Source organism: Malaclemys terrapin, chromosome 3 (assembly GCF_027887155.1).
Source record: "Malaclemys terrapin pileata isolate rMalTer1 chromosome 3, rMalTer1.hap1, whole genome shotgun sequence".
Taxonomy (NCBI): domain Eukaryota; kingdom Metazoa; phylum Chordata; order Testudines; family Emydidae; genus Malaclemys; species Malaclemys terrapin.
The window spans coordinates 118,842,496-118,869,818 of NC_071507.1; the positions used below are offsets into that span (position 1 = coordinate 118,842,496).

General features: G+C 43.4%; 1 protein-coding gene across 2 annotated transcripts in view; it reads left to right on the plus strand.

Moving 5' to 3' along the window:
• The window catches only part of CEP85L (centrosomal protein 85 like), a 166,300-nt gene that overhangs the window by 24,602 nt on the left and 114,375 nt on the right, over positions 1-27,323 (plus strand). For both annotated transcript variants that reach the window (XM_054024136.1, XM_054024137.1), the window contains one exon: positions 2,544-2,705. In XM_054024136.1, coding sequence (XP_053880111.1) covers positions 2,544-2,705 — 162 coding nt within the window. The remainder of the gene's footprint in view (positions 1-2,543; positions 2,706-27,323) is intronic.

Genomic DNA, 27,323 nt, shown 5'->3' on the forward strand with positions numbered 1-27,323 from the left:
ATATGTTTTTGTGTGTTAAAGGCTGCAATATCAACAAGAAACTTTGTTTTACTTTTTTGGTATTTGTATCTCTTTTCTGTACTTCTCCTTTATTAAAAGAGGAAATAAAACGCAAATCTTTAACAGGATGTTAATTATCTCTCAAGCTAAGTAAGTCCAAGACATTTCTGACTGACGTCTGCCTTAGGCCAACTTTCTTCTTTTGCTTGGAATAGTCATGAGCGGCAAGCGATATGGGCAGTGTAGTGAATTGCTGTAAATGAGGCTGAAGGAAGGATATAATAGTAATTCTCCCAATCATTGCAGTGAGGATGTTTTGTGGCTGGCTGGGGGACAGGATATGTAGTGGTTTGGGCGGCAGAGGTGTTTGAGTGAGTTTGGGGGGAAAGACCGAAAATGTAAAGGAAGAGGGTACTAGAACACTATGGAGAAAGAGAAGGAAATGACAGACTCTGACAACAACATAGGAAAAAGATACACAATTATCTTTTATTAAGAGGGAAAAATGGGAGGTAACCAGGAAGGGACAGGCAGTGTAACAAAAACAAGAGAGAGATGTTAAGTTACAATTCTGAAAATGTATTAAATAGTTGACAGTATTACAATTAACTACTGTATCCAGGAAATGGTATCCAGGTGTCATATTCATAAAATCACTAATTCTCAACCACGGGTACGCAAACCCCTAGGGGTACACAGAGGTCTTCCAGGGGGTGCATCAACACATCTTGATATTTGCCTTGTTTTATAACAGCTACATAAAAAGCACTAGCGAAGTCAGTACAAACTAAAATTTCATGCAGACGACTTGTTTATACTGCTCTATATACTATACACTGAAATGTAAGTACAGTACAATATTTATATTCCAGTTGATTTATTTTATAATTATATGGCCAAAATGAGACCGTAAGCAATTTTTTCAGTAATAGTGTACTGTGACACTCGTATATTTTTATGTCTGATTTTGTAAGCAAGTAGTTTTTAAGTGAGGTGAAACTTGGGGGGTGGTACGCAAAACAAATCAGACTACTGAAAGGGGTACAGTAGTCTGGAAAGGTTGAGAGCCATGCCTTAAATTGCAGGAGGTAGGGCATTTTAGAGGCATGGTGGTATATGTATTTTCGCCATGGCTAGTAGGCTTGTTAGTTTTTGACAGGACTTGAAAAATATACCCATCTATCAGTTCCTTAGCTGCATTCTCGTCTCCATGAACAGCTATTGCACAGTCAGATCACTATGTACTTTGGGGTGTTGTAATGAACTCAAAAATTGTTAAATAACCTGAAAATACCTGTGTGTTGCATGTGAGAATGGTTACTGAACGTGAGACTAACCTTTGAGGATCACTTGCTATTGAAAGTGTGATGTGTAGTTAACTGCTAGATAAGCATATAACAAGACCACTTCTCAGTTTTTAATGTCTGACTTCTGATTAGACGTACAAATCTGGTTGTCAATATTCTACTTGAAAATATGCTTAACTAGACTATGTTGGTTACTGAAAGTTGCTTTCGGATGGACCTCTGGTTAGCATACCAGGTATGCATTTGATCATCCTTATAAAATGTATATCTGGGGATTAATTGTAAGCATGGTCATGTACTCTGTATAATCTGTTTCATAATTCTGCAGGACTGTGCTTTAGAATCCAGTCTTTGTTTCTTTAAAAAAGGAAATCTTAGATCCTATGATTGTGAAAGAAACCTTCCAAATGTAAACGGAGTATAACCAGTGCAGTGATATTTTCCTGAGCCTGTAGCCAGCTTGGAAATGATACACCTCTACCCCGATATAACACAAATTCGGATATAACACGGAAAAGCAGCGCTCCGGGGGGCGGGGCTGTGTGCTCCGCCAGATCAAAGCAAGTTCAATATAATGCGGTTTCTCCTATAATGCGGTAAGATATTTTTTTTTTTTTTTTTTTTTGGCTCCCGAGGACAGCGTTCTATTGGGGTAGAGGTGTAGTTTTGAGAGATGTGAGCTGCCCCATTTATCTCTGTGTCTTTTTAAACTTTGAAACCTAATGTTGACCAGTTAGATGTCAGTGTTAAGTGTTCCAATGCTGATTTCATTTTTAGCAAAACATTAAAGCAGCGTAATTATCTTACAACTTGAAACTACTGTATCTTCCTTGCATTCAAGTACCAAAAGCTTCTACCACCTTCTACCCAGCTTCCATTTTCTCCTCCTATGGCTTCCTCAGTGCAACACAGTTCTGTGGCGTGTTGATGAGTGAATTTAAGACAGGCAACATAATTTTAAATATCTTGCTACAATCAGTGCAGTTTTGTTGTTTGTTCATGTTCAAATTTAAATCGGTAAAAGTGGTGTATTTTTATGTTTACCTGAAATGGTTGGGGAATTTCTAGTCTGCTACTTTGGACTGCCACAGTAACTGTTGCTACAGAAGCATTTAGGCCAGCCTTGCCAAAGAGTACACAGAGCCCTGATTGTAACTTTATTCATAACCAGATAGTCACTGTTGACTTCACTGGTCTGTATCTGGAATGACAGACTTCTGACTTCCTTCTCTGTAGGCCCAGATTACTCCTCCGCGGGATGGTTATCTGGTACTGAATCACTGTGGCAGGCCTCAACCATTCCATCGAGCAGCCGAAGTAACCATATCAGAAGACACAGTATAGCTTCTGACAGCGGGGACACAGGCATTGGTACCTCCTGTTCTGATAGTGTGGAAGGTGAGTGAAGATTCTTAAACTCTGAAGTTAATCAGTCTTGGTGAGAGAAAAAGAGATGAACTAAGAAGTTTTAAAGGCCAAATGTATCTTAAAATACTTATTTCTCCAATATTGTTAAGAACATGAAATTGCCAATTTTTTATGATGGGTTGAGAAATTGTTTTGGTTAGATCTGTTTAACTTGCATTGTATGGGCCTTAACTATCTTTACTCCCACACAACAGAAGACAACTTTGTGATACAGAGCAGTTAAGTCACAGGACTGGGAAAAAGATGGAGAAAGGTCTCATCCTCTTTTTGCCTTCTGTTCAGGAGAATACAAATTGCATTTTAATATGAGGCATCTCATGAACTGGCAAAATTCATTTGAGGGATAAAACTAAGTTTGGGGATACGATATCGCCCAAGATTTCTTGAACTTGCTCCTGTCACAGAAGATGTATAAGGGATTTAGCCATTACAACAGGAGTATCCCTATCCTCCTGCATGGAGGGCTCTCCCTGGAGATCGAAACTGCACCAGGGCAGTGAATAGGACAAGCATGGGTTAAGCCTGTGTTGAGTAGTGATAGGCCACAGGGATGCATGGTCCCCTTTCCTCCAGCAGGGTTTTCTAGGGTAAGGTAATGCAGGTTGGGGCTATGTTACTTTTTTCTGCAGGGCCTTTCTTTGCATGGATCTCTTTAAAAGGAATCCTGGGACCACTGCAGCCCAGGAGAAGGGAGATCGCATGGGAGCCCCTGAGCCAGTGTAGAGCCACGGGTCTCTGTATGAATGCTCCTGACCTCCTGATGATGGCCTAGGATCCTCAGGGTTTGAGGCTGTAATGCCTCATTGCAAAGGGGGGCAGTCCTTTCCTACCCATCCCACTACCCAGCCTGCTGATTGAAGATGAGCTCTGAAAAGGAATCCTCTCCGTCTCCTTATTCCCGTCCTGTGGGTTTAGCTGTGAGAAGGGGTAATCTGGTGCTATATTAAGAGACTCAGAAGTGATAACTGCTGTACAAAGACGACATGTTCTCTGTTGGCTAATTGCGGTGGATTTGTACTCTGATCAATGTGAGTTCTTAACTCTGCTTTGTGTCAGAGTTTGTTGGAGAAATACTCTGTAATAATTGGGCCTTTGTATTTACGCAAATTGTCAGTTCAACTGTAAAAAGTCAGTAAAAGTTTCTAAAAGGTCACAACAACTATTAATGGGGAAAAGTACAAAAGAGGCAAAGATTAAATTAGTCAAAATAAAAAGGCTGATTAATATAATTCAAGAACTGTGTAAAAATTCTGTCTGGTAAGCAAGACAGTGTAAAACCAAAAATCAGTAAACCAAAATTGGTTTGTTTAAAAACTAGGCCTAATTTGTAAACCAAATAATAAAAGGATTAGCTATTTCACCCGTCATTCTCTTTTGAGTTCCTTAAAGAGAGATTTTTGTGGGGGGGAAATTGGCTACTGGAGTGAGCTTCACCATTATGGCTGCCACTACTTCCAGCATCTCCTGGGACCCCAAGCATTTGTCATCTTGATCCTAAGAGATGTCCTGACCAGAGAGGGACCCAATTGACATCTCCACCTCTGCCAGCTCTGCAAAATCCCAAACACCTCCTGGGATGTGAGACTTCGTATTTATATTACCCATCTGAGTGTGTCCTTTTCCTTCCCCACCTTATTTCTTTTTTCTAATAATAGTCCAGCTTAGCCAGGCAAGACTATATTTTGCAACACTACTATATGTCTGTGACCAGGAAAAGGCAACTGAAAGTAATACCCTAAATAGCCCAATGCTGGTACAAGATTTCCAGGTCTCGGAATGGCTAATAAGACTATGTGCTGTGTTGTGTTTCTCCAGTAGTGAGGTTGCAAGTGAAAGTCAGCACCAGAGACAGAAGCTGCGTTTTCTATCTTTGTTTTTCTTCTCTCCCTTTCTGTGTGGGTGTTTGTCTTGTTTGTCTTCTAAAAAACAAAATCCAACTCTAACACCACTAGCAATGACAGCTCCAGCTGATCTACTAATTTCTTCTCTTCCCTCCCCCCACCCCTAATTTTTTTTTTTTTTTTTTTACCATTTTTAGTATCATCTAAAAACCTGTCAGACAAGGGGGGGGAGGGGGTTTCTAAAAACTTGCTTCACTTTTAAAAAAACAAACAAACAAAAATGTTAAGATGAAAGCCTTATGGAGTACTTGACATTTCAAATGCTTTAACTGTTTTTTTTCCCTTTTCTGTATTTTTTTGATAAAAGGTTAAAGTAATGTTTAATGGTGTGTTTGCCATGGTACTAAGCAAGCTAAGCTCTCTGTATTCCAAACCCCAAACCTTGTTTAGCTCTGTTTAAGCTTAAACAATAATAGGGTCTTGTTAACTCCTTTAACCTTTGGGTCTATATATTCCATCTAAATTAATACACCTCCTTCTTTTTCCAAATACTTTTTTATAAAATATGGTAGGATTTATGTAAAACCGATTATTCATTAGCTAGTCTATGAAGAAATATATTTCAGAAAAAAATTCAATAACCTCGATAGTAGTTCTGCAGTACTGGGATTTTATTTGATTTTTTTTTTTTTTATTTGCTTTTTCAAACCTTCTTTCTTGATTCTTGCAAATTTAATGTTTTAACAGAGCATCTAGGTTGCTGTAATACTGAAATAATGCTTAGTTATGCAGCATTAGGGTCCTAGCCACACCCTTTACTCAGGCAAAGCTCCCATAAAATTCTGTGGGAGCCTTGCCTGAGTAAAATGTGTGGCTAGAGTCCAGAAGTATTCCTGGCCCATAAGACCAGAAGAAGAGCTATGTGTCTGCTCGAAAGCTTGTGTCTCTAATCAATAGAAGTTGGGCCAGTAAAAGGTATTACCTCACTCGCCTTAGCCCATAATTTGCTCTGATCCACCCATTGGATTTCTGTTTCCTTATACGCAGATCCGGGCATTGCAGAATAGTGAATTAAGATCTAGGCCTGGATAAAAACACTTTTCTTTTTCTTGATGGCTTCCCCATTTGAGGGGTGGGTGGGAAAGAGAGGGGATGAAAAAGCAACTACTATAAAACTTGATTCAGGGGATATTTATCACTTTAAGAGCTACCTTATATCTCTATGTTTTTGACCTACTGTTACAAGAAACATCTCTTATTTTCAGTTACAGCAATCATGTAACATCTCTATTTTTTTTCAGTTTGTATATTTTGTGCATTTGGTGATGCTTTACATACAGTCAATTTCACTGTTTCACTTAGTCCCCTGGTTTGTTAGCTGTTTGAAAACTTGCATGACAGTGCAGAGGAAAACAGGAAAAATGTGGTTGTAAAATACAAGTTGGCAGGAGGACTGAGGGGATAGGTAGTAGTATCTGAACTTACTTCTTTGTAACTGACTAAATTTAAAGTTGACTGTGTTTTTTCAGGAACAAATTAGAATAGCTGATGCAATTTCGATAGGATTGCCAAGGCTGGCTTGTAGTTATAGACTCTCTCTATTCTTCTAGCCATCTGTTTTCAATGTGGGTGCTAGGGAAATAGCCCTTAGGGAACAGGCTCTGCAGAAAAGGTTGTGTGGTGTGGGGTGTGTGTTTTTTTTTTTTTTTTTTTTTTTTTTTTTTTTTTGACAACTCAGCAACTCATTCCGACTTCTAGCAATTCAAGACTGAAATGTGAGTTTGTTACCTTGCTTTTTCTGAAGCTACTAACAAATAATCTATTCTTAATTTTAGAGTTACAAAAATGCATTTTTGTTAATGTGAACAATATCCTTGAATTTTTTGTAAAAAGGTTTATTCAGTTGTTCAGAGCTGTAGTTATTAGTAAATTAGGGTTACCATATTTAGTGCCTCCGAAAGGAGGACACTTTAAAGGGGCCCCAGCCCCGCCCCAACCCCGCCCCCTCCCCAAAGTCTCCGCCCCCTCCCCTGCTTCCCGCGAACATTTGAGTCGCGGGAAGCCTGAAGCAGGTAAGGGGGTGTGTGTGTGTGTGTGTGTGTGTGGGGGGGGAGGAGGCGCGGCCCACCCCCGGCACCACAGGTCCCCAGCCCGTCCCCCGAGCCCCCGGCCCGGCACCGCCGGCCGAGCCCCCGACCCGGCACCCGAGTCCCCGGCCGGGCCCGGCACCCGGCCCCCCCGAGCACCGCCGGCCGAGCCCCCGGCCCGGCACCCGAGCCCCTGGCCCGGCACCCGGCCCCCCCGAGCACCGCCGGCCGAGCCCCCGGCCCAGCACCCGGCCCGGCACCCGAGCCGCCGGCCGAGCCCCCCGGCCCAGCACCCGGCCACCCCGAGCACTGCCGGCACCCGACCCGCCGGCCGAGCCCCCCGGCCCGGCACCCGGCCCCCCCGAGCACCGCCGGCCGAGCCCCCGGCCCAGCACCCGGCACCCGAGCCGCCGGCCGAGCCCCCCGGCCCGGCCCCGGGCCCCCCCGAGCACCGCCGGCCGAGCCCCCGGCCCGGCACTGCCGGCCAGCCCCCCCGAGCACCGCCGGCCGAGCCCCCGGCCCGGCACCCGGCCCCCCCGAGCACCGCCGGCCGAGCCCCCGGCCCGGCACCCGGCCCCCCCGAGCACCGCCGGCCGAGCCCCCGGCCCAGCACCCGGCCCGGCACCCGAGCCGCCGGCCGAGCCCCTGGCCCGGCACCCGGCCCGGCACCCGGCACCCGAGCCGCCGGCCGAGCCCCCCGGCCCGGCCCCGGGCCCCCCCCGAGCACCGCCGGCTGAGCCCCCGGCCCGGCACCCGAGCCACCGACCGCATGTCCGATTTTCCCGGACATGTCTGGCTTTTTGGGATTTCCCCCCGGACGGGGATTTGGAGCCCAAAAAGCCGGACATGTCCGGGAAAATCCGGACGTATGGTAACCCTAATAAATGCAATAATATGTTGTCTGATGCAAAGAATGAAATTCAAGTCACTTTTTTTTTTTTTAAGGTGGTCTGGTTTTCTCTTTCGCTATTGCATTTCAGTAATTTCTTAAAAAGGTGGTAAAATGAAATTTAAATATTTATTTGAACTATTTCAGGAGCATTCTTCTTTCATTCTGGAATTGTAGAGTTTAAAGAGATATTTCCTAGTCTAAAAAAATTACTTGGGACTAAAATTTTCAGATTGGGGGCAGAAAGAGTTTTTATAATGCCCAAGAGGAAGAGAAAATATCACTTAAAGTGTAGTTGTTCTCCTGCAGCACTGGGAGCCCAATGATAGTATATAAAAACCAGGAAATGAAACTGACCAGTTTAGTTTCATTGTTCAGGTTGAGCAAAGTGTGTATAGGGGAAAGTAAAGACTCGTGGGTGTTGAAAAGCTAACTGGACTCTTAAATCCATTCTGCCCTAATCATCTGATATTAGTAAAAGATTTGTATTAACTGTATTTATCTTCACTCAGAGTATCCTTTCAATCTTTCTGCCAACAACTGGTGCTGGATATGAACTTGTTCGCTGATACAAATCCTTGTTCACAAGTGTTTGGGTTGTGGTGTGTTTTTTTTTTTTTTTTTTTTTTTTTTTACCAAATATACATTGAGGCCAAATTCTTAATAGTATTTCTACTTAGAGCAGGAGAAAAAGTTCCAGAGGTGGGTGCCCCATCACCTGTGAGCTGAATAATAAAAAATTATATTATCTTCTACAAGTCTGGTTTTATTTAAAAAAAAAAAAAAATAGCTATCCCTCCTGACTTTATATAGTAGCTAACTCTCAAACAAAGATTTGTGTGAGCTTATTAGCAAGAAACCTTTTTCTCATGGAATGATTTTCTTTAGAGTTCATAAAAAGAAGAACAGGAGTACTTGTGGCACCTTAGAGACTAACAAATTTATTAGACTTTTTCCAGGTGCTCCATGTGCTCTGCCCATGAATCAGAAAAAATGGCCACATCATCGAGGTAGGCAACTGCAGATTCTCCCAATCCCGCTAGGAGACCATCTACAAGTCTTTGGAAGGTGGCGGGTGCATTTCGCAACCCGAAAGGGAGTACATTGAATTCATACACCCCTGCCTGGGTGACGAAGGCTGACCTTTCCTTAACGGGTTCATCTAGTGGTACTTGCCAGTACCCCTTGGTTAAGTCTAAAGTAGAGATGAATTGGGCATGTCCCAATTTCTCCAATAGCTCATCATTTAGAGTTCATGTACTTTCTGAAAAGAGGGGTGGAAATTTTAGGATATTCTTCTTTAGAGGCCTGTGAAGATGATTCCTTGCATTTCTTTTGGTGAGTATAGGAGGCAGTTACCTTTAAGCACTGCACAGAAGAAGAGGTTTTAGTGGGAGACAGGTGCTGGAAATCAGCTGATCAGCACCTCATGATTGGCCGAGGCTCTCAGCTCCATGATGGGTGGGGCGTGGAGAGAGAACCAAGAGAGAGGATATTCTCTGGTTACCAGAACATGAGGCTGAAGGCAAGCAGGCAGACCCTGTGGAGCCCCCTGGGGTGGGAGATGGTCCTACTTAGTAGCTACCAGAGGCCAGAGTACCCCAGTGTGAAGCCTAACCAGATGGTTTGTGTTCCTTTTTGTATACTTTTCTTCTTATTTGTAAGACAAGAGAGTCCTGAATAAAGGGACAGAAACCTAACCTGGGTGTGGCTGACTGTCTGTCCGTCACCAGCTGGTGACTAGGGCCACTAGCATACAAAGGATTACAACACAGCTGCTTCTAAGTGGCATCTCTATATGAGTCAATGTCTACATGCATCATTGTGTTAACATTTTAGAAGCCATGGTGTATTTTACCATCTTGTGCAACAGGATGTATCATAAGAAATGTGGTCAATTCATAGAGTCAGGCGTGCAAACTCACTGAAGCTTCCAAAAAATGCTAATGTGAGGGAGACAACTTTTTGGGTGGCATCATGGTGAATATTGCCACATCACAATTCAAACAAGATGTATGTTCATGCCCATGAAAAGTGATCTGAAGATGTGATTTCTAACACTTTTTTTTTTTTTTTTTTTTTTTCTTCAGAGAAAGTTAGTTACTGATTTAAAGAGGTAGAATAGGATCGCCATTTACCTATGGTAATAAATAGTGTGACCTGGTTTTATATACCCACGCTACTGCCTAAGTCTCCCTTGCTGGGAACTCATTACCGTCATTCTTTTCTAGCTACTATATCGTGACAATATGTTCTTTCAAAACTAATATAACGTAGGTTTCCCTGGCAATTTTGTTTAAATCCTACTAAAGAATAAATACTTCTCCAAGCATTAAGTACTTACTTCTGCTCCCTCAGGAAAAAAAAAAACACTTTTACCTATCCAGTGGTGACAGCATCTCCTTTTAAAGAAAACAATTTATTGTAGATTTAGGTGAAACACGTTCCTGACTGTCAAGATAGATATTATCTATCCAACACAATGGAGCTTACTCACAGGAGCAGAGCATTGCTTTACAAAGGAAGGAAACCCAGAAAAGAGAGGCTCCAATACACTTTCTCTCTTCCCCCCCTCCCCCATTTAGACTACACTATTAACTTCATCAGATCAAACTTCTTGCCTAACCCTGCACTAAGCTGAGGTAAGCAAATATGTTCATTCAGCCATCCTTCAGTCATATAAAGAGAAGAGAGGAAGGGTAGAAATAAGGCGAGAAAGAAGAGAAGAGGAAGTTTTGAAATAATAGAAACCATAATTTCACAGCTGCTGCAGACTGTGGCACATCCCCATGTGTACAAGTTAATATTGCTATTAGGTGTAATACTGACAAAGAAAAAAGTTCAGCTCCGAATGTGAGGCGAGATTCCTTTGGCCCTCATACCATCCTTTAAAACAAGCTCCTATTCTATAGCTTAACATTCCAGAAAAGCCAACTGTGTGCAAAGAATAGTGACAGTACATCTTGTGTTAAATCTCATCCTTTGAACAAAGCAACATTTAATTAAACAGTCATGTATATCTGCATTGTTCTGGATAATGCATCTTTTTTAAAGTTCAGCAGTCAAGGTCCAAAAAATGGAGGGGATGTTCCCCTGGCTAAAATTGTGACACTCCTCCCAAAGGCCACTTCCACAGATAACAACTAAGGACCATATTTTCAAAGTGCGCGCGCACACACAAAAACATTGATTCAGATTTGTATACAATAATAAGAAGGGGCATCTATCTAATGCTCAAGTGTTCCTACTGGAAAATTTATAAAAACAAAAATAGTTACTCTGTAGAACATGTCTCCCCTTCCCAATCTACGTCTTCAGAACTAGTGCATGCTCATGCTTATACGCATTGTAACCATAACTTGCATGTGTACAACTGTGCTTTAAGATTTAGATCAGAATACCCAGTTTATAAATATGTTTGTACCATCCAGGAACTTATGGATGCTGGAACAAAATGTGTCAGCCTGCCAAAGCCTGCGACCATATGAATCACCACTTTAAAACCTACTTCATGTACCCCGCATGTTTTAGATGGTAGAAGTCTGTTTCTGAATTGAGAAGTTGTATCTGTGCAACACTGGGGAATAACCTTGTTCAAATTGACAGATGCCTGAAAAGAGACTACCTGGGTTTCTCACAAAAAGCCTGATCCCAAAATTTATGAAGAAACTGTTTGAAAATGCTTAAAAAGGTAACAGACTTTAAGGCTTCCACATGGCTTCTCTTAAAATAGATGTCTATTAGAATAGTCAATACATAAGGTAACATATCAAGTGACACAATGTGGTATTTGGCTGATGGGTAGAGAGTGATCAAAAGTGGGGATAATGCTGATATTGTTCAGGGGGGAGAGAATATTATCATTTTTTTTTTTTTTTTTTTTTTTAAGATACTATGAATTTGTATTTTTGTCTTATTTTTTGCAGTTATACATTTTAAATTCCTCTAGAAGCACCTAAAACCTGGTACGGGTACTTCAAATTAGAGAGAGGAGAGAAACTATAACTTTACCATTGAGTTTCATGCAGCAGCGGGCTCCTAAAGACTTAATTCAAAGACTTGTTTTTGCACTCCTTTTCTGTTTGCAAGCTTACACAGATTTCAGTGACAGCTACAGAAAGGTAGGGAATGCAGGATCAGGCCCTATAATTGTAGTTTCAAAACCTCGCAGAGTCCTGGAGCCTGGGCTCCAGCCAGAGTTTGTACATCTACAGTGCAATTAAACAGTCCCACTGCCAGCTGACTTGGGCTTGCAGGCTGAGTCCAGCCATGGGGTTTTAATTGCAGCATACACATACCCTAAGAGACTAGCTTGCACAAAACAGCACCAGAATTGGGGGGAGGGAGGGAAGAGTGAACTTTAAGGTACTTTTGTGTACACTGGGGTATCTGGAATAACCACGCTAACTCCCTGGCTGTGTATAATTATATAATTTTAAATATGGCTTGCAGCCTTACTTGAACTAATCATGACTTCTTTTTTAATTCCTTGCATTTTAATCAAGGTAATGCAACTAGCAGTAGAGTGAATATAATCATTTGTGTTGTAGGAAATGATTTACTCTCCGCTAAGCGTGAGAGAAATTGTTGATGATGCCTGAAGTTTCAGCTCTTAATTTTACAGAGAAGACGTCAAAGCCTTGGTAGATGGCTTTGCAATCATTGCTTTATCACGCTAAATTTGCACTGTTGGCAGGCTGCTTGACTTCCTCCTTTTATTTTGGTCATGTAAACAGATCTGTCATCACTGTAGGGCTGCACTAATTATGATGGAATACTTCATTTGAGAATGTAGCTTAAAATCAAGGATATATAGAACACACACTATTTAATTATGATTTTTATTAAATTAAAAAGTTGCTCAGAAACAAAGGGTCTGATCATGAGCTTTCACCAGTGGAAATAGAGGGGTGACTCGACCAAAGTAGTGTGTAAAAACTGCTCTGATAATAGAATCTGTCCCAAAGCCTTGCTTCTGAATGACATATTACTCTATACTTTCTTGATAGCCATCTAAAAATTCTGTACCTATGGTTATCATCAATGGTGAAGAAATTGGCTTGTAAATGCAACATTCCTAGATTACAGAGTAGCAGCCGTGTTAGTCTGTATCCGCAAAAAGAACAGGAGTACTTGTGGCACCTTAGAGACTAACAAATTTATTAGAGCATAAGCTTTCGTGGGCTACTGCCCATTTCTTCGGATGCATATACGCATCACTGAACAAAAACACTGACCCAGGAACCTATCCTTGTAACAAAGCCCGATGCCAACTCTGTCCACATATCTATTCAAGTGACATCATCATAGGACCTAATCACATCAGCCATACCATCAGGGGCTCGTTCACCTGCACATCTACCAATGTGATATATGCCATCATGTGCCAGCAATGCCCCTCTGCCATTTACATTGGCCAAACCGGACAGTCTCTACGCAAAAGAATTAATGGACACAAATCTGACATCAGGAATCATAATACTCAAAAACCAGTGGGAGAATACTTTAACCTGTCTGGCCATTCAATGACAGGCCTGCGGGTGGCTATCTTACAACAGAAAAACTTCAAAAACAGACTCCAATGAGAGACTGCTGACCTGGAATTGATATGCAAACTAGATACAATCAACTCAGGATTGAATAAGGACTGGGAATGGCTGAGCCATTACAAACATTGAATCTATCTCCCCTTGTAAGTATTCTCACACTTCTTATCAAACTGTTTGTACTGGGCTAGCTTGATTATCACTTCAAAAAAATTTTTTTCTCTTACTTAATTGGCCTCTCAGAGTCGGTAAGACAACTCCCACCTGTTCATGCTCTCTGTATGTATGTGTGTGTGTATATATATCTCCTCAATATATGTTCCACTCTATATGCATCCGAAGAAGTGGGCAGTAGCCCACGAAAGCTTATGCTCTAATAAATTTGTTAGTCTCTAAGGTGCCACAAGTACTCCTGTTCTTATTCCTAGATTATTCCATTTTTTTACACTAATAGAGAGGTAAATTCTCTTTCCTACCCCCAAGCCCCTGCAGAGGAGGAGGTGGAGGTGTGTGTGTGATGCATATAATTACATATGTAGAACACTGAAGGAAAAATTTGAATAGCCCAGGTTTAGGGGGAGAGGAATGGTTTGGAAACCTCAGATGCTTGAAATTAAAAAAACGAAAAACATTTGGCTACCTGCTCATAGGATGCAGAATAGAAAGGACTGTTGCAGTTAATATGTAGACTTGATTTGAGAGCTGTGACTAAAGTTCTGTGCCTATTATTTTTAAATTGTCACTGTATTTATTCCCTACTCCCCCTGCTGTAAAAAGCTTTTACAGACTCAACCCACTTGTTATAAGGATAATTTCTTCCCTATACTTCAAGTACTGTGTGTGTTTATGAATCTCTGCACCTTCTTTATGTGCATTCCTGAGATCTCTCATAACTGCTATCACTACACACTCTAGTATTTTTCCATAACGCTGAGTTTTAAAGCTGAGGTGTTCGAGAAGTTCTTATTTCAAATTCTAACTATGTTCAAGAGGCACCAGTGCAAGTTAATGTTGGGGAGAGAAATAGAGATTCCACTTGAAGTACATGTACTTAAATTTGTTTTATATTTGAAATTTTGAAACTTAGGGCTATAGTCATTTTGGTGAAGCTGATGTAGTCATTCTGGTACGATCTGTCATTGTGAAAGCACAGGGAAAACTCCTCGTCCATCTTTTTGTGGGTGCATTTTTAAAAGTTACTGTGTTCTTTGAGGATATGCCAGATAGCTCGATGTGACCTGGTTTGAGCAGCAACAGTTGATGATTGGGTACAGAACAGGGCTGAATTAAACTTGTTCCTTACGATTTGTCTTCTCATAGCTCTTTTGAAAACAGACAATATCCGCAATATAAACATTGCTGAAAAAACAGAGCAAAATTCAGGAGGCTTTCTGTTTCCTGGTGACAGGAGAACCCTCAGTGAAATGTCCCAGGAATAACTCTGATGATGGGAAAAGGGGTTTAATTTTTATTCAAAATTCTATCAGGATTTAACTATTTTAAATAGAATTTTTTGGTCAATTTTTTTAGCGTTTTATTGCAGGGGAATAATGAAACAATTTTATAGACCCAAGATAAGTCTGAATACTCTTAAAGTTTTACGGTCTGTTGCTAACCAATTTTTAAGCCTTTATGATGTCTCAAACATTTCAAAAATATGTACACTGAAATTTTCTTTTAATTCTGAAAGACAGAGGGTTGTAAGGCAAATATTTTTACCTGATGTTAAATTAGGGAGATTATGTATTTGTGTAATGGGCTATGCATACTGCCTCTTGGGGCACATGACTGAACTGCTTGTATTTTTCTGTTTGTTTTTAAGATGTAACGTAAAGTCAGAATTATTCTTCTCTTGTCCATGTGCTGGTCTTGAGTCCAATATCCTTTCTTCTTTCTGAGCTGAACTTGCATAGGGAGAACAGAATATCAAAGTTGAAATGCAGCATGTGGACAGGAAAACAGAATCTTGCCCTCTGAGAGAAAGCTTATGTAAAAATCTTCTCATTACTGTGAAATCCTTAAATGCTCCCCTACCTCCACACCTCTGACAAATCTCTCATAATTAGGTGACCATATGCAGGCTACATAGAGGTTTATTGGCTTATTTTAAGACCCTCTATTGAACTGCAAATGATCAGAATCTTTTAAAGTGCTTACTTCTTCTCTATTTGGAAATTGCCTGATGTGAAGGGGAAAAAAACCGCTGCATAAGATACTTTTTGTATTGAGATTTTATGCTGTTGTGCTGTTATTGGAGTAATACTATATGTGTTTAGCCAGATGCATAATATTTTGGTTATGAAAACAAATATTTGTGAAAGATGCTAAGCATAGCTTTTTAGAGAATACAAACATTATTTCACATTTTCTTCTGTGGAAAAAAATGGTGGTTTGCAATTTTACGCGTAATAGCCTTTCCCAAAAATTTTGGTTGTGCAAATCAGAAAAATAATAATAGTTAACCAGAAAACTCTTTTCTGGTTTAGCCATTTTGTGGTCATAGTAGGTAGCTGAGACTTTAAATATTAGAAAATAAATCAACCCCAATTTCTTGATGCACATAAGAATAAATTTCTGACTGTTTTTTAGTGGGGGAAAGAATAGCCTGAGGGAAGAAACTAGCTAAATAAAATATTTGACTTCTTCCTAGACAGTAATGAATTCTTTGTTTTATAAGGTAAAATTAAGCATCAGGAAAGACAAAACTATGTTGAACGATACTGTCTGGAACATGGCAACTTAATGCTGGAAGCATTAGGATTTCTTTCTGAAATCTCAGTTATCAACCGGAGGTCTTAAGAGAAATCAATTTTGTTTTGTAAGCGAAGCTGTGATTACAAAGCAGCCCACCTACTTACCATTCTACTCACAAGGGTCCATTCTCTATTGCAGAAATCATACTAAGGGCCCAGTTCTATTCTCATTGAAACAATGGGACCTTTGATGTTCACTTGAATGAAAATAGGAGTGAGCCCTAATTTTGGCTCATAGATTGCTTTCTCTTTGCTTAGTAAACATCCAGTACTCCAGCAAAGTGCAGATAGTCTTTAGGTTTTTTTTTTGTTTGTTTTTTGTTTTTTCCCACTGGCAGAATGAACACTAGGAAATGTAAAGTATATCTGCTGACAGCTGTTTTTTGTTTGTTGCTTTTATAGATTCCAGATCCTTACATTTGTACCGTCTTCCCCCTTATTCTGTGCATGTCCTTCAAGATTTATTTTTTCCCAGCAGCTATTTCCCCCCTCTTCTGAGCTTGAACAGACAGGGCATAAAGAGGTTGCTAACATGCTAGGCAGCCCATGAAAGCTTGTAGACCTGATTCCTAACCAGGTGCACAAGGGGTTGCAGAAATTCTTCTCTTCTCCCTGTTCCCCACTGCATCTTCATGCTCCTGGAAAGAGTACATTCCCATTTGGGAGCCGAGGCTCTTCTCCCATTCCACCACCATTCTAGCAAGCAATAACTACTTAAAAGGGAGCAGGGCAGAATGAAGGTGGAGCTCTGGCCTCAAACCTTCCTGCACCAGGCAGCAAAGTTGTCAGGACATGGCGTACACCACTTTAAATATGTGTTGGACCTGGCACTGAGCGCCGAGGAGGAATTCTGGGTGAGTCACTCATTATGTTTCTTCGGGTCCTTACTGTAGGTCAGCCCATCTGTACCTCATCTGGCATATTCCATGCCGTAAATGCCACAATCAGGCTCAATATCTCAAATGAAAACACGCAGTAAATTTACACATTGGTGTAAGTTGCTCCCCAATATGTCTAAGGTGCATACTTCTAAACTTCTTTATCCAAAATAATTAGCACAATTTCTGTCAACATCTGATAAGGCAATTCTATGAGAAACCTTTATGTTTATTCACTTAAGTATTTATTTTTGGTATGTCCCCCCAAAATTATGCATGGCTCAACAGTCTAGCATTATCTCCTAACATCTGATTGCTAAAGAGCTGTCCAGAGCACAAATTGTATTTAATGGCTCTTGCTGTGTAGAACAAATACACTTCCTTGTATTTGGGCTGCCACTGCTAAAACAGAGCACAATATATTATTGTTGATATGAGTACATGAATCATAAGCCTGAACATCCTGTGTATGTTTAGTGGATTATGGGAAACATGGATAGACTATTAATGGTACATCCTTTTGCACCAGGTTCCAGCCCATCACTATCAGAGGCTAAAAATAATTTGTATTTTCGTATACAGAACCGTTCTTGTACCTGACATTACGAGTTTGTTTTCAATTCAGAATAAGATTTTCAGCTTTATTATGATCTATTTCTTTTATTATTGCAAGATCACCCCAGAGATCCCAGTTGGTATTGTGGCCCATTATGCTAGGTGCTGTATAGCACACATGCAGACACCCTTTAAAATGCCTTTTTCACCCAATTAAAAAACTTAAAGTGGTGTTACTCTAAAAAGTAACACTGTAAAAGCGTTGCCTTCTTAAGCAACAGATGGGCTTCCTGTATGTAGTCAGAATTCTGTCTGACATTAGTGTCAGAAAGGATTTTACTCGTTAGCATTGCAGAGCTAGCACAATGGTGAGTGAGTTGGATTCTGTTCCTCTTGTGCATCATCAGTAGAACTATTTATTCAGGTGACCTGCAATTGGAAATTGGTTACTGTTGTGCAACCGTATTCTCATCTGTTATTTTTCACAGGTGTGCGTGAAGGCCTGGTTTGGCTAGCAGAAACTTTCATTGTTAAAGATGCGTGTGAAGAAAAGAATCCAACTGGATTTTCAGTGTCCAACTTGAATTTGTAGTACTGTCAATAAGAAAAAAATCTTTACTTGTAAACTGAGCACGTTTGATTGAGAAGTGATGGCATGCCTATGTCAAAAGTCAGTGACGTGAATACTTTCAAAACAGGGCTTCTTTCTGAAATCCCAAAGAGAACTCTGAGGGTATGTCTACACTACGAAATTAGGTCAAATTTATAGAAGCTAGTTTTATAGAATCGGTTTTATACAGTTGATTGTGTGTTTCCCCACATAAAATGCTCTAAATGCATTAAGTCGGCGGACCGCGTCCACAGTACTGAGGCTAGCGTTGCACTGTGGGTAGCTATCCCGCAGTCTCCGCCGCCCATTGGAATTCTGGGTTGAGATCCCAATGCCTGATGATGCAAAAACAGTGTCGCGGGGGGGTTCTGGGTACAGGTCAGGCCCCTCCCCCTCCGTCAGAGAAACGGCAGACAGTCGATTTGCACCTTTTTACCTGGGTTACCTGTGCAGACAACATACCACGGCAAGCATGGAGCCCGCTCAGTTCAGCTCAGCTCACCGTCACCATATGTTATCTGAGTGCCTGCAGACATGGTACTGCATTGCTACACAGCAGCAGCTATTTGCCTTTTGGCAGTGGATGGTGTATTACGACTGGTCATCATCGTATTCCTCAGTGAGTTCAATCAGAGGCACCTGGGCAGACCTGTTTTGTCTCCTGGCCTATTGAACCGTCTTGACAATGATGGCTAGCAGTCGTAGTACATCATTTTCTGCCAAGCACCTAGAAGATGCCGATGGCTATCAGTCATGCTGCACCGTCTGCTGCCAGCTTAAAATGTAAAAAATAGATGGACCAGATTTGTTCTGTATTCATTTGCTTCCCCCTCCCTCTGTGAAATCAACGGCCTGCTAAACCCAGGGTTTTGAGTTCAATCTTTGGGGGGGCCATTCTGTGTGACAGTTGTTTGTGTTTCTCCCTGATGCACAGCCACCTTTGTTGATTTTAATTCCCTGTACCTGTAAGCCATGTCGTCACTCGCCCCCCCCCCTCCCTCCGTCAGACAATAGGTGCGCACCATTTTTCAGCCCAGACGCCATAGCACTGGGATCATGGAGCCTGCTCAGATCACTGCGGCAATTATGAGCACTGTGAACACCACGCGCATTGTCCTGGAGTCTATGCAGAGCCAGGACATGCCAAAGCAAAACCAGGTGAGGAGGCGATTGCAGCGCGGCGACGAGAGTGATGAGGAAATTGACATGGACATAGACCTCTCACAAAGCACAGGCCCCAGCAATGTGCAATTCATGGTGTTACTGGGGCAGGTTCATGGCGTGGAATGCTGATTCTGGGCCAGGGAAACAAGCACAGACTGGTGGGACCGCATCGTGTTGCAGGTGTGGGACGATTCCCAGTGGCTGCGAAACTTTCGCATGCGTAAGGGCACTTTCATGGAACTTTGACTTGCTTTCCCCTGCCCTAAAGTGCCAGAATACCAGGAGGAGAGCAGCCCTCACAGTTGAGAAGCGAGTGGCCATAGCCCTGAGGAAGCTTGCAACGCCAGACAGCTACTGGTCAGTCAGGAATCAATTTGGAGTGGGCAAATCTACTGTGGGGGCTGCTGTGATCCAAGTAGCCAACGCAATCAAAGACCTGCTGATATCAAGGGTAGTGACTCTGGGAAACGTGCAGGTCATAGTGGATGGCTTTGCTGCAATGGGATTCCCAAACTGTGGTGGGGCGATAGGGATATGGGTTCCGTCTATCTTGTCACCAGAGCACAAAGCCACCGAGTACATAAACCGCAAGGGGTACTTTTCAATGCTGCTGCAAGCCCTGGTGGATCACAAGGGACGTTTCACTAACATCAACAACGTGGGATGGCCGGGAAAGGTACATGATGCTCACGTCTTCAGGAACTCTGGTCTGTTTCAAAAGCTGGAGGAAGGGACTTTCTTCCCGGACCAGAAAATAACCGTTGGGGATGTTGAAATGCCTATCGTTATCCTTGGGGACCCAGCCTACCCCTTAATGCCATGGCTCCTGAAGCCGTACACAGGCAGCCTGGACAGGAGTCAGGACCTGTTCAACTATAGGCTGAGCAAGTGCCGAATGGTGGTGGAATGTGCATTTGGACGTTTAAAAGCGCGCTGGCGCAGTTTACTGACTCGGATAGACCTCAGCGAAGCCAATATTCCAATTGTTATTGCTGCTTGCTGTACACTCCACAATATCTGTGAGAGTAAGGGGGAGACATTTATGGTGGGGTGGGAGATTGAGGCAAATCGCCTGGCCGCTGATTATGCGCAGCCAGACACCAGGGCAGTTAGAGAGCACAGCAGGGTGCAGTGCGCATCAGAGAAGCTTTGAAAACGAGTTTTATGACTGGCCAGGCTACGGTGTGAAACTTCTGTTTGTTTCTCCTTGATGAACCCTCGCCTCCCCCCCCTCTGCTTCACTCTACTTCCCTGTAAGCTAACCATCCTCCCCTCACCCCTTCGAGCACCGCTTGCAGAGGCAATAAAGTCATTGTTACTTCACATTCATGCATTCTTTATTAATTCATCACACAAGTAAGGGGATAACTGCAAAGGTAGCCCGGGAGGGGTGGGGGAGGAGGAAAGCGCCGGGTGGGGTGGGGGACGAGGGAAGGACAAGGACACACTGCAGTTTAAAACTTTAAACCTTTAACACTTATTGAAGGCCAGCCTTCTGATGCTTGGGCAATCATCTGGAGTGGAGTGGCTGGGTGGCCGGAGGCCCCCCCCACTGTGTTCTTGGGCATCTGGGTGAGGAGGCTATGGAACTTGGGGAGGAGGGCTGTTGGTTACACAGGGGCTGTAGCGGCGGTCTCTCCTCCTGCAGCCTTTCCTGCAGCTCAACCATACGCTGGAGCATTTCAATTTGATGCTCCAGCAGCCGGAGCATCGACTCTTGCCTTCTGTCTGCAAGCTGACGCCACCTATCCTCTTCAGCCTGCCACTTGCTCTGTTCAGCCCGCAATTTAGCCCGCCACCTCTCCTCTAGTTCATATTGTGCTTTTTTGCACTCTGACATTGACTGCCTCCATGCATTCTGCTGTGCTCTGTCAGCATGGGAGGACATCTGGAGCTCCGAGAACATATCATCCCGAGTCCGCCGTTTTCTCCTTCTAATCTTCACTAGCCTCTGTGAAGGAGAAACATTTGCAGCTGGTGGAAGACAAGGGAGAGGTGGTTAAAAAAGACACATTTTAGAGAACAATGGGTACACTCTTTCATGTTAAATTTTGCTGTTCACATTACACAGCCCAGGTGCTTTCGTTACAAGGTCGCATTTTTCCTCTTCTATTGAGGGCCTGCCGGTTTGGTGTGAGAGATCACTCATGCAGTGCCAGGCAACAGAATTCGGCTTGCAGGCAGCCATGGTAAGCCACAGTCCTTTGGCTTTTTTAACCTTCATAACGTGGGAATGGTTTCAAACAGCAGCGCCCTCATTTCCCATACCAAGGACCCGTTGGATTGGCCATTTAAAATGGGTTTGTAATGTAAAAGGAGGGGCTGCGGTTTCCGGGTTAACATGCAGCACAAACCCAACTACCCCCCCCAACCCCCCCCCCCCACACCCAATTCTCTGGGATGATCACTTCACCCCTCTCCCCCACCGCATGGCTAACAGCGGGGAACATTTCTGTTCAGCCAAGCAGGAACGGGCACCTCTGAATGTCCCATTAATAAAATCACCCCATTTCAACCAGGTGACCGTGAATGATATCACTCTCCTGAGGATAACAAAGAGAGATAAGGAATGGATGTTGTCTGCATGCCAGCAAACACCGGGACCATACGCTGCCATGTTTTGTTATGCAATGATTCCAGACTACGTGCTACTGGCCTGGCGTGGTAAAGTGTCCTACCATGGCGGATGGGATAAGGCAGCCCTCCCCAGAAACCTTTTGCAAAGGCTTTGGGAGTACATGAAGGAGAGCTTTCTGGAGATGTCCCTGGAGCAGGGCCGGCTTTAGCAAGAGCGGGGCCCAATTCCTGAGGGCGAGGCTTGCTGCAAGCCCCGCCCCCAGGAATCGAGCCGCACTCCGGCCGTGTTTGCTGGGCTTGGGTCCGGCCCAGAGCCCCTTGGCGCCCGGAGCCGGGCCGCGGGGGCCGGGCCCGGAGCCGGGCCGCGGGTTGGGCCGGAGTGCGCCGGCCTGCAGCGTGGCTCAGCTGGAACCGGGGCCGGACTAGGCCGTGCCCCCCCCCCCGAGCCCTCCTCGCGCACCCCACCACCCCGGGCCCCCCACCACCCCGGGTTATCTAGTGCTGCCTGCCCGCCCCTGCTTCTTTTCAGACTTCCAGCGAACCTCTGATTCGTGGGAAGCAGGTGCGGGGGAGGAGCAGGGGGCGGAGCGAGCAGGGGAGGGGAGGAGGGGGAAGTGAGCTGGGGGCAGGGTGGAGAGCTGCGGCGCGGGGCCCAATTCAGCCGAATCGGCTGAATCGGCCTAAAGCCGGCCCTGGCCTGGAGGATTTCTGCTCCATCCCCATACACGTTAACAGACTTTTCCAGTAGCTGTGCTGGCCGCGATTGCCAGGGCAAATTAATCATTAAACACGCTTGCTTTTAAACCATGTGTAATATTTACAAAGGTACACTCACCAGAGGTCCCTTGTGTGCCCTAAGGGTCTGGGAGCACGCCTTGGGTGAGTTCGGGGGTTACTGGTTCCAGGTCCAGGGTGATAAATTATATCCTGGCCGTTGGGGAAACTGGTTTTTCCACTTCCTTGCTGTGAGCTATCATCATCTTCACGTACCCCGAACCCGCTTCTCTGTTGCGTGATTCTCCATTGATGGAGTGAAAACACACGGTTGGGGTAGTGGTGGCTGCACCCCCTAGAATGGCATGTAGCGCCGCGTAGAAGCGGCATGTCTGCGGCTCTGCCCTGGACCTTCTGTTTGCCTCTCTGGCTTTTTGGTAGGCTTGCCTTAGCTCCTTAATTTTCACGCAGCACTGCTGGGTGTCCCTGTTATGGGCTCTGTCCTTCATGGCCTTTGAGACCTTTTCTAATATTTTGCCATTTCGTTTACTGCTACGGAGTTGAGCTAGCACTGATTCGTCTCCCCATATGGCGAGCAGATCCCGTACCTCCCGTTTGGTCCATGCTGGAGCTCTTTTGCGATCCTGGGGCTCCATCATGGTTATCTGTGCTGATGAGCTCTGCGTGGTCACCTGTGCTCTCCACGCTGGGCAAACAGGAAACGAAATTCAAAAGTTCGCGGGGCTTTTCCTGTCTATCTGGTGAGTGCATCTGAGTTGAGAGTGCTGTCCAGAACAGTCACAATGAAGCACTGTGGGATAGCTCCCGGAGGCCAATAACGTCGAATTCCGTCCACACTACCCCAAATCCGACCCGCAAAGTTCAATTTTAGCACTAATCTCCTCATCGGAGGTGGAGTAAAGAAACCGGTTTAAAGGGCCCTTTAAGTCGAAAAAAAGGGCTTCGTCATGTGGACGTGTCCAGGCTTAATTCGATTTAACGCTGCTAAATTCGACCTAAACTCGTAGTGTAGACCAGGCCTCAGACAGGTGTGTGTGTGTGTGTGAAATATCAAATACTAAGTTTTGGTGTGTAAGGGGGAGAGAAGGATTTTAAACTCCATTATTATGTATGAAAGCAATAATTCTAAAAGCATCAGCTTTTACTGGTCCATTAATGAGTACTGAATCTGTGTGCCTGTAAGTGCTACAGGAAAGATCTTATAGTGTGTAAACCACTTCTGTTCTAACGTTCATGAAACCCTAGAAATGAAAATTGGGGAATTGAATTTTAATGGACAATTACAAATAACTTGTGAATTTGGCCAATCAAGAGGTGGCAGGCATAGTTATAAGAGACACTAAAAGTATTATTAGTTCTGTGGCCTACAGCTGAGAATCAGAAGTCAGTTGGCTCAATGCCAGAGCTGCAAGTAGTTCCTGTTTTGGCAAAAGATTCTTGGATTTTGAACTTGTGAACTGGGTTCCAGGGGGCATCCAGAACTTTTGTGCCTGGCAGGCTCCTCGCTCTCTGCTTTGCTCTTCTTGCCAAACCAGTTCCTTATTCCTTTACTCAGTACAGCTGCTGGAGAGACTTAGTGCTGATGGTTATTTTTTATGAGGGGAATGAAGTCTGGGAGAGAGAGCTGGGTGGTACTGGCAGGGGTTGCCTCACTTAACATTGGAGGAGAGGGAAGACCGCTGCCGCTTTTACGGAAGATGGAAGTGAGCAGAGTGGCTCATCTGCAGGATGGAGGGTGGGGAGGGCTGGGAGGCCCTGGACACCTCATCAGTATCAGGGGAGCACAGGGGGCAGCTGCAGAAGCAGAGGAGCCCTAAAAAGAGTTTGTGGAAGGAGGTAGCAAGAGGAGGGTGCAGAAGAATTTACTGACTTGCATAAATGATATAAGAATTATTTTCAAAATGCCTCGACTTGCTGGAACAGTAGGGTCAAATCTGAGCAGAATGGATGAATTCTTTCATCCTTCCAAGGCATGCAAATTGCAAGCCATGCAATTTACTCCAGTGTGTGTGTCTGTGGATATAAAACCATAAGAGTGAGGCCCTGTTTGCACTGCATGGACACAAAAGCCCACCTTTCTGTACAGACTACTTATGTTTGTAATTATGGGACTGTAATTTGGAAGGCCAATTGCATGAATTGGGTATTTGCATACTATTTTGCTGCTTTCCACATACCCCAAATATTTAACTTTTTTGAATTGTCCCTGGAAAAATGTTTGACATGTTGACAACTATATCCAGTGGTCAGACAAGCACATGAATTTATGCTGATCCTTCAAAACTGGATCTAGCATTTGATTCTAATTCTAACTTTCATTTTATAAGATAAATGCTGCTGTTTATGGTATTCTTTAGCTGGTTTCTTTTTATTCAGAAAAACATTGCATTTACTGTAAGAAATTAGAAAGCAAAGTTATTAAAAATGCTCAGTTACTGAATATTGAATTCAGGCTTAAATTTTGGCTGTAATCAGAAAAGCTATGCTAAAAATCATGTTTTCATTCTTCTGCTACTTAAAGGGGTGCCACATGTCCGGTTTTCACTTGGACAGTCCGGGTTTAGGCTTGTGTATCCGGGTGCCATTTGACAAGCCCAGATGTCTGTCTGTCTTTTTTTTTTTTCTTTTTTTAAATTTGTGGAAAAGATGGCAACCCTAAACGGAAGGAAGGAGGCAGCGCAGCAGCTGCCGCTGTCTCCGAGTCCAGGCCGCTTATGCGGCTCGCAGTGGTGCATGGGTCTGTGCAGCTTGCAGGTGGGGAGCAAGGTGGCCTTGCCATGCTGGTGAAGGTCCTGTGAGTGACAGGCGGGGCCTTAGGGGAAGAGACGGAACAGGGCCTCGGGGGTCTGGTTACCAGCCATTAGGAAGGTTGGCAATCTTAGCTATTTAATTTTTTTTTTTTTTTTTTTTTTTTAAAACCAAGCAAACAGTATAATCAAACTACCTAATCTAGCCAAACCAATGCATTTCCTCTCTCTGTAAGGGAGCAACAGCAGAGAGCCCTTGCAGGGAGACTCTGCAGCCTCCTGGTTATAACAGTAGCTCTAAGGAGGAGAAGTGGGTATGTTGCCCACATTTGGGAGCATACTGACTAGATCCACAAATAGGCCCCATTCCTTTTAGTGAGTGCTGCAGATGCAGAGTCACACACAGCCCTATTTTAACTAGTTTGGTTCCATGCAGGCACAAAGGTAGGCTTACGTGGTGCTTGCTACAGGATTAGGGCTATGGTATGGATCCATATGGCCAATACACTGCAAAAGATGCATTGCGAAGGCTGTATTGTTCCAGCAGGAGCCTGAAGGGAGACGGGTATGTAGGGCCTGTGACACCTTTCAGTATTGAAGCTGCCTGCCTTTTACTGCACTGTTGCAGACCACTTTCGTGCAAGGAAAGCACTGTTACTCTACTCACGTTATTCAAAATAGAATCTGATGTGGTCTGTAATGTAAAAATAAACCCAACAAAAATAAATCCTTTTGACATGAATACAGAAGACATAAAAATGGAATTATGGAAAATAGTCAGCCCTGTGCATTTATCTCAATAGGGATGTTAAAGCTACTTTGGAAATAAATGACAAATTGTTGATTACTGGATCTGAAAAGTAATTCTTTAATTTTATCACAGAAGTAATAGGTTGCAATTTACTAACTACTTCTAGATTTCTTCTGCATTCAGCTTAGTTTAACTATACTGGGGACTCCAATGTTCTCAGAAAAGGAGTAACAAAATTGCTTAAAAATTAAGAGGATGAACTAGGGAACATCTTTCATTACTTTTCAATCTGAAAGTAATGAATTTTTGGGAACTTTTGGGCCTATCATGAGCTCCTGCATGACTGGGGGGAGTTAAGAGTACCAGAACTTGCATGATCAGGCTCCCTATTGCTTTAAAAGGTAAATTGATAGCCTGGGTCTAAGTAATGGTCATCAATTACTTAAACCCATTCTCTAGCCATACATTATTCATATGATATGTCAGCACTTCTGAATTCACTGATTTTAAGAATGGGATCTCAAAAGGAGTCCAGTTAAAGAGATGGAACAAAGTGGAGTACCCTACCATAAATTGAAATTCCCAGGAGAAAAAGAAAGTTGTTGAACTAAAGCAAAGACCAGAGAGTGCTGCCTGGTCACACACTAGGTGAGGGAGGTGTCTTCCCTGACTGCATGTCGTATTGATTTCTGGTTTGGAGACTGCAAGCCTTTAAGATTCTGTCATAGATGACTGCAATTAGAGAGAAAAATAGGCTGGCTGGAAATTAAAAATTTCTTTGTAGCCCAACCTGCTTATTTTGTTTTGGACTGGAGTTCAGAAAAGAAGCTTCTCATTTTTGTATTGTACTTTCTTGGCAACAGTTAAAAGTACACCTCTACCTCATTATAATGCTGTCCTCTGGAGCCAAAAAATCTTACCGCGTTATAGGTGAAACCGCGTTCTATCAAACTTGCTTTGATCCTCCGGAGTGCGCAGCCCCGCCCATCCGGAGCACTGCTTTACCGCGTTATATCCGAATTCCTGTTATATCAGGTTGCATTATATCGGGGTAGAGGTGTAGTATACAGAATGGCATCAAGACATGCTTACTCCTTATCAAAGATAAACTTATAGGGCTTTTGTTACACAGGAGACAGAACATAGGAAAGCATTTTGTGAGCAGGTAGAATGTCACTTGTTGCATGACAAAAATCTAATATTAATCTTAGTTATTAAAAAGGTATAAAATAGTGATAAGCATATTGGGCTGGCCCTCTGTTCTTGAGGTAGTGCCCTGCACTCACTGATCCATGCAGATCAGTTTTTACTTTGCAATCTTAGTCTCTGTCCAGAGACTGGGAGGCGGGGGTAGTGTATTCAGTTTCTAGTGGAGGCAATGGAATAGGAATATCTTAGTGAGTAGGAATATGCTCAGAGGTGACACTTCGGATGGCTTATGGAGAATTGTTGACC